The sequence below is a fragment of the Battus philenor genome, unplaced genomic scaffold (genome assembly GCF_028537555.1).
Source record: "Battus philenor isolate CCGP_79_NKW_IND1 unplaced genomic scaffold, ilBatPhil1.0.hap1 SCAF_27, whole genome shotgun sequence".
Classification (NCBI taxonomy): domain Eukaryota; kingdom Metazoa; phylum Arthropoda; class Insecta; order Lepidoptera; family Papilionidae; genus Battus; species Battus philenor.
In genome coordinates this window covers 4,497,129-4,503,902 of record NW_027181690.1, presented here as the reverse complement: position 1 = coordinate 4,503,902, position 6,774 = coordinate 4,497,129, and the positions used below count along the sequence as shown (strand labels likewise).

The window sequence follows — 6,774 nt, the reverse complement described above, 5'->3', positions numbered from 1 at the left end:
TAGTTTAATACGTCAATGCAGAAACATTAAAAATATAAATGCTCTTCGAAGTGGTCTTCATTGGCTGTGCCTACAGTCCTTTAAATGTTAAGACCAGTTATATCAATACAGCACGCACGCTTTCTTTGGTATAATTCTTCACGACCAATCGTATCGATTGTTTCAGTGACTCCAGATTATCATGACGTTTAGAGGTAAGATTACTCTCTAAAACTGACCGTAAGTCATAATCGGTGGATTATGATCAGGTCTAAACAACAGCCAGTCTTCAGCTCTGATGAAGTACGGAACGATCGTTTTTAACCATAATTGGGTGGATGGAGTTTTACGACCCGGCGCCGAGTTTTGCTAAAAGGATCATTCTTGATTATTAAACATGGTTTTATTAAAGGGCTTAAATAACTTTTCAAGAATGGTATCTTGATACACTTGTGACGATCTTTTGATATCTATTTCACAAAAACATGGCTGTCAAATTTTAAGCACAAATATGGTCATTTTGTTTTTAAAATATTGCTCAATTGTAAATATTTTTTCATGTGTAAACAACAAAGATTTGTTTGGATTTTACCTCCATATTCTTTTTTAAATTCCCAGTTAAAAAATAACCAGTGCGTCTCTTACAGCTGCAAGCTCTAAGTCATCTTTTAAAATATGCTACAATATGTTCATCGCCTCTGATGGAATGTTTTGCTTTCGGACAGGATTTTATTGAATTCTTTCCCTTACTGCTTTAATAGCCTTTTTTGTAAGATTTACGTGGACGGCCAGATCATTTTCTGACATAAACAGAAAAGGTTTCATTGTAACTATCAATAGCCCTAAACATAAACATTTGACTAATGTAAGTAACCAAAAAAGTAATATGAACGATTTTAATGATGTATTTGGCAACGTACGTGCTATCTACAAATAAAATTTTTTTTTCACTCCATTTTACTATCACAAAATATTTTATAATAAATTAACGCGAAAATAAGAAAACAATGAAAAAACAAATAAAAATGACAGCCAGCGGCTCCTTAGCCACATGCGACTCTTCACAGGATTAATTTTGGATTATTTCAAAATTCCGAAGAATTTACTAAAGTGAATCATTTAATTCCAATTATAAATTCGTGGAATTCATACCTCAATCAGTATTTATTTTATTTATATTAACCTAACCAGCATCTAGAAAAATTTCTGAAAAGTGCTGTCTCCAATTTTAACTGTCCACTCAATTTAAAAAAAAATTGTTTTATGTTTAATATTTAAATTTAATCTACATATTTTAGAATTTAAGTTCTTAATTTTCAAAATTAAAATATATAATTTAAAAAAAAAACTTAATATCTTTTAAACTCTTATTCAATTGAAACTCGCGAAAAATTATAAATTTTAAAAGATAAGTCAGACTATCAAAGTCCTTGGCCACCACCACACACCGAGCATATAACATTTTTGTAATCCTTATTGTTTGAAAAAAAAATGAAAATATTGTATTCGGTAAGAATTACCAGAAAAAGCAAAACTTTTGTGGTTATATATATATTCTATGGTTAGTAATAATGAGTTAAGGATGTGTTCACATGGAAGAAAAATTACCATCTCCGTCTTTCGTTTGCACGGTGCGGAAAATTTTCTCTTATGTAGTTGTTGCGCTGACCCTAGTTCTGCGAAACACATTTCTAATTAGATATCACAGGGAAACTTTTGAGCATAGATCTTTTCATTGGTCTCTGTATGACCTTGAGTCTACTTTTAAGGTCGTCCTCTAAGCCATAAAAAACATGATCATGTATCACTCAATCTCATAGCACTGAGTTACAAAAATTAATAAAACGCAAGGTGTTTGAAAGATTACTACAAAAGTTGAGTAAGATAGTTAAATCAAGTATTTAATTTTTTTTAATTCTAAATTTTTGAACATTCAACATAAATTAAATATTTTCTTGGGTATCCTTTAAACAAGCCATGTAAACACTTCTTTAAATTTCTTCATTATTTTTGATGGCTATGATGATTTGATCCTTTTTTATGACTTAGAGAATTATCATCAAATAAAATATAATTATTTAAGCAATGGTAACAAAAAAAAAACAAGTAATTTATATTGGTATAGTTTTATTTTTAACCTTATTTGATAGATTTTATTGTTCTTTAAAAGATAAAAATTATAGACACTGTCCCAGTTTTATCAGAAAAGATTGTTTAATAATAAGTGAGAATTAATAAATTCAATATAATGTTAAAGTTGTTGACTTATATTTGAATTGCAAAGTTAAGAAAAGTAAATTAAAACTATAATCTGCCAATAAAAACTTCGTATTATAATTAAATAAATTAATTAAACCATGTAATCAAGTTATTTAAAACTCATTTTGTGGAGTAAAAATTCACATTCTCATTGATATACATCATATTATTGTCATTTATGTTTTATGTTTTCCCACTATTCACTATCATAAATCTGTTGGAAAAAGCAATTTGACACCATTTCCTTTGCTGATCATCTTGTATGGAGAATGTTTTTGTGGAGTTTTCCGAGGAGACCTTCTAGGAGTCATACTTTTCTGATTTCTCTCTAACTCCTCGAGTGCCCTCAATTCCTTGTATGCTTCCTCAAGCATGCGTCTTTTCCAGTCTTCGTAAGGTTCTATTTGAGGTTCTGTCGATTCTTCTATATTTGGTACATCAATTTCCATTTTCTCACTGACATCTGTAATTAAATAATTGTTAGAATAACAGCATTAATTTTGATCTATTCAAGTTATTATTAACTGTTCTCATAGGCTATCTCAAAGTAATGTTACAAATATACTATTCTCATTTTCCTTTAAAGTTTGTTTTGTTTTTTGTTATATACACTGCTCTTGTTATCAACATAAATTCTTTAGTCGCACTGCACAAGGGAAATTTTTCTACATTAAACACTCTCAGGCACCTATGGATAGGTGCTGAACGCATATTGAGTAACGAGCCGAAGCTGCCATCATTTGTAGTCAATTAAATAATATCAGGACATGAATCGAGATTTTTTCGAATGTCTTCCAGCTAAGATACTGTCAAGATGTCTAGTCTAAAAGCCTACAGCATCTTGTAGATTTTGCAGGTTGAAAAGGGCAGAGAGCAAAAGCCGCTTAGCCCAATACCTCTATTATGGTAGCAAAGCTCAAGGGCTTCCTGGGAAGCCTCAGAACGGGTCTCTACCTAGTACAATTTCATCAGATTGGATTTTTTATTGGATATTTATTTCATATTATTGGTAAAACCTCTTCGCAATACCTACCATTTCCTAAGCTCACTTTCTTTGCACTGGATTTTTTACTTTTAGTAGAGGCAAAATTTTCATCAACAAATTTAGTCCACTCTGCATCCAATTTGGCCCACTGTGCTGGTTTTATGCGAGACTTCTCAATAAGTTTACTTTTAGAAATTTTTACTTTTTTTATTCTGAAATTGAAACAACACATGTATTAAGTATATTATTTTTTAAATACAATGAAAAATATTTACACTTTCATACCTAGCAGCCTGGAATACAGCCATAGCAACATATTGTGGAAGATTTAGATCAATTTCCTAAAAACAAATAACATATTAATATGGTGAAAACTAAATAAGTTAGATTACCTGGTTTATTTACAACTACACATTGCAGCACATGTTGTGCAGATCCCGAAGTATAATTTTAGTTCTAGCAATGCAAATATGAGACAATGTTTCCTCCTTTACCATCCAATTTAGCATTGAATACTATGATATTTGTAATAGTGCAAATAAAAGAAAAGCTAGATACATATATTCTGTTTCTCTTGTATTGAAGATGGCAAAGGTAATGCATTAGCCTATTGCATGAATGTAAATACTAATTATATGGAATCACATCTAAGGCTGATTGTTCAAAAAATATAACAGACCAATAGCCGACTATATATTATGTACATATTGCATAATTGTTTTGTGTACAAATAAACTTTTTACAGTAAACATAAAAATTTTAGGTAACCACTTCAGTATGATCATTGAGCGCAATTAACAACCGCTGATTAAGACTCATAGGCAAAGGTTTGGACTTTTGTTGACATCAGTGATAAGAATGCTCATAGCTGAGCATCAACTTAAGTTGGCAACCTTGATAATAAAGCAATTAACCCAGCATCAACTTTAGCCCACAGTTTTTACCTTTTCTCTGCAATTGCAATTGTATGTTCTTCTAAAAAATTACTGTGTGTTGTGTATTGTGGATGGTATTGGATCATATTGTATGTATAGTTATAAAGATGTAATGCCTTCCCGAGGACAGCACTGTCTGTTTGCAAACTGTGAGCAAAGTTCTTGGCTAATGAGTGATTACTAAATTCGTGAAGCTTAATTAACACCAATGTTACAATACTGCAAAATATGTTTATATTCATATCCTTTACCATTTTAGCATTATTCCTATACTCTTCAAGAATTTCCTCAGCCAGTCCTTGTACATTGCATTGTAGATTAAGACACAAGGATGAAATTGTTATCTTTTCTCCGCCCAATTCCAAAAGATTTTCAATTATTTTTTTGGTGTTTATGTATGTTGGTTGTTTAAGTCCTGAATACTTGATTGCCATTTTCTGTAAATATTAAATATTTAAATATAAATCTATATGTTTATTTAAACAATCAACTACACTAGCTTAATTAAAGTCATGAGAAACTATGAAATATATGAGTACTTGTACATAACCACAGTGGCTGAAAACATTGAGTTGGATTACTTAATTACTCAATAATCATCATTATTTCAGCCATAGGTCGTCTACTACCGAATACAGGCCTGGCACATAGATTTTATGCCGTCATTCAGCATTGTTAAATAAATCATATGGCTACATTTGCCAGCCCGTGATCCTCTTTAATCTTGACTATATCGATGGCATTAGAGAAAATATGATTTTTGACAGGGTGTTGATCTTCTGCTCTATTAAAGGTGGTCCATTCCTAAAGACAAAAGTATAGATAAATAATATGGAAACTTTTTTTAAATACCACTTGATGTTTTCAATTCCCGAGGTATCAAGACTATTTAAATTTTTATAAATAATGATAGCCTTAATTTCTACTACTAAATAGTAATTGCCTCTTTGACATGCATCTCATGCATCCATAAGGGTCCCTGTGTCTGGTAAAAGGTTTCATTCCACCTATTATTTGGTCATCATCTTTTTCTTTTCAAGTCTCTTGGTACCCATTATGTTAGGCGTTTTGCCCATCTGGTGTTGTTCATCTTACAGTTAATTTTAATAATACACATAGTTTAAAACTGATATATAATATCATCAATGAGTTATTTTTGACTTCATAACTAACACCATTTATTGTATGTACCCTGTACTTAAGGTAGAAAGGTGGCAGGTTTCAAATTTGGTGAAATACATAAAACAACAATCTGTGTCAAGACTGCCAGTGGAGCTCTAAACTCAATAACTTCAGAGGTTTAAGCTATTTGCCTATAGCACTCCATAATCACACAACCACTAATACTGTAAATGCCAATAAGCAAAATGTCCTATTCCAAAAAAAGCTTCCAAATCCACCAACACCATTTCTACTTATAGAAGAAATTGTTACAATACCTCATAATTTTCGACAATAAAATTAATAATATGTGCGCTTAAAACCAGTTTAAATTTCATATATAATTAATTAAAAATCACTGCATAGGGAGTTACCATTTCATCCGCCTAGTTATAAAATAATAACCTCTCTTTTCTAGTTTGATGGTAACTAAAATAGTAAATATAATAAATGTTATAATAAATTATCATCGTCGCATAAAAACTAAGTTACTTACTAAGTCCAAATCTACTCCACAAGCATTACTCGCCAGGTCTAAACAAATAATCACTTTACTTGTATCTGTGATATTACTTCCTGCAATTGTCTTGGTTTGAAGCAAACGTTCAAGTTCTGCTGCTTTCCTGAAAATTTGTTATAAAAGTGGTATCTAACACATACAAACGTACTTGTCAGAATATTAAATGTTTCCTTTTCTAGCGCAATTATAAATATGCCGATTCGTTGATAAACACAGCATACGTTGTCTCATATTTACCATAAAACTTTCTCCTCATTTTCAAGCCCTAACTTCGAGGCTAGTAATTGAAGCGTTTTACTGCAAGAAGACATTTTTCTCAGTGAAATCGACACATCTAAACAACTTGTAAAAATCAAATACGCGCCATATTTTGTACTGACAGTTAGTATTACTTTTTTTTTAACTTTATGACCAAGTTGCAAAGACATAAACCATCATAATTCACTTATGAACAAAACAGAGATAGGTTTTATGAAGATATTAAAAAGTAATACCTACACTGATTTACTTTCATCGAAATATTCGTTTTTCGTGATATATTTTAACCAATTAATGATCCGAATTAAGAATATTTTTTATAATTTAGTAAGAATGCAATTAAAAATAACTAATTACTATTATATACATGAAACAATCAAATACAAACATATAATATAGATGAAAAATAGCAATGTACACATTTGTTCGTGTTAAGCTTCATCGAGCGATAATACTGGTTAAAATCCATTAAAATAAGGAAACAACACTAACAAATGAAGAATTTCTCTCTTTTAATATATTAAAATATCTAAATGTAATAGGAAATAAGAAAATCTATTACTGTTACGTAATTAGCATAATATACGTAACAATTTTTTAATTGATGATGCATTAGACATTTTTTATCTTAAATGAAAATTACTTGTCTTGTAAAGTTACAAATAATTTTCAACTAT

General features: G+C 30.3%; 1 protein-coding gene across 1 annotated transcript; it reads right to left on the bottom strand.

Moving 5' to 3' along the window:
* Positions 1-2,297: 2,297 nt before the first annotated feature.
* Orc6 (Origin recognition complex subunit 6) lies at positions 2,298-6,190 on the bottom strand. Its single transcript, XM_068769038.1, has 6 exons — positions 6,077-6,190; positions 5,816-5,942; positions 4,410-4,595; positions 3,509-3,564; positions 3,272-3,435; positions 2,298-2,701 (listed from the first exon to the last, which is right to left on the bottom strand). The coding sequence occupies exons 1-6, from the start codon at positions 6,148-6,150 to the stop codon at positions 2,445-2,447; spliced, it is 864 nt and encodes a 287-aa protein (XP_068625139.1). The 5' UTR covers positions 6,151-6,190; the 3' UTR covers positions 2,298-2,444.
* Positions 6,191-6,774: the final 584 nt, after the last annotated feature.

Excerpts from the sequence above, each read along its gene's own strand:
- Orc6 (XM_068769038.1), bottom strand. The coding sequence starts at position 6,150 with ATGTCTTCTTGCAGTAAAACGCTTCAATTACTAGCCTCGAAGTTAGGG. Across the intron at positions 3,565-4,409 it reads ATAGGAATAATGCTAAAATG|GAAATTGATCTAAATCTTCC; the intron begins GTAAAGGATATG and ends ATTTGTTTTTAG. Across the intron at positions 3,436-3,508 it reads GCTGTATTCCAGGCTGCTAG|AATAAAAAAAGTAAAAATTT; the intron begins GTATGAAAGTGT and ends TTTCAATTTCAG.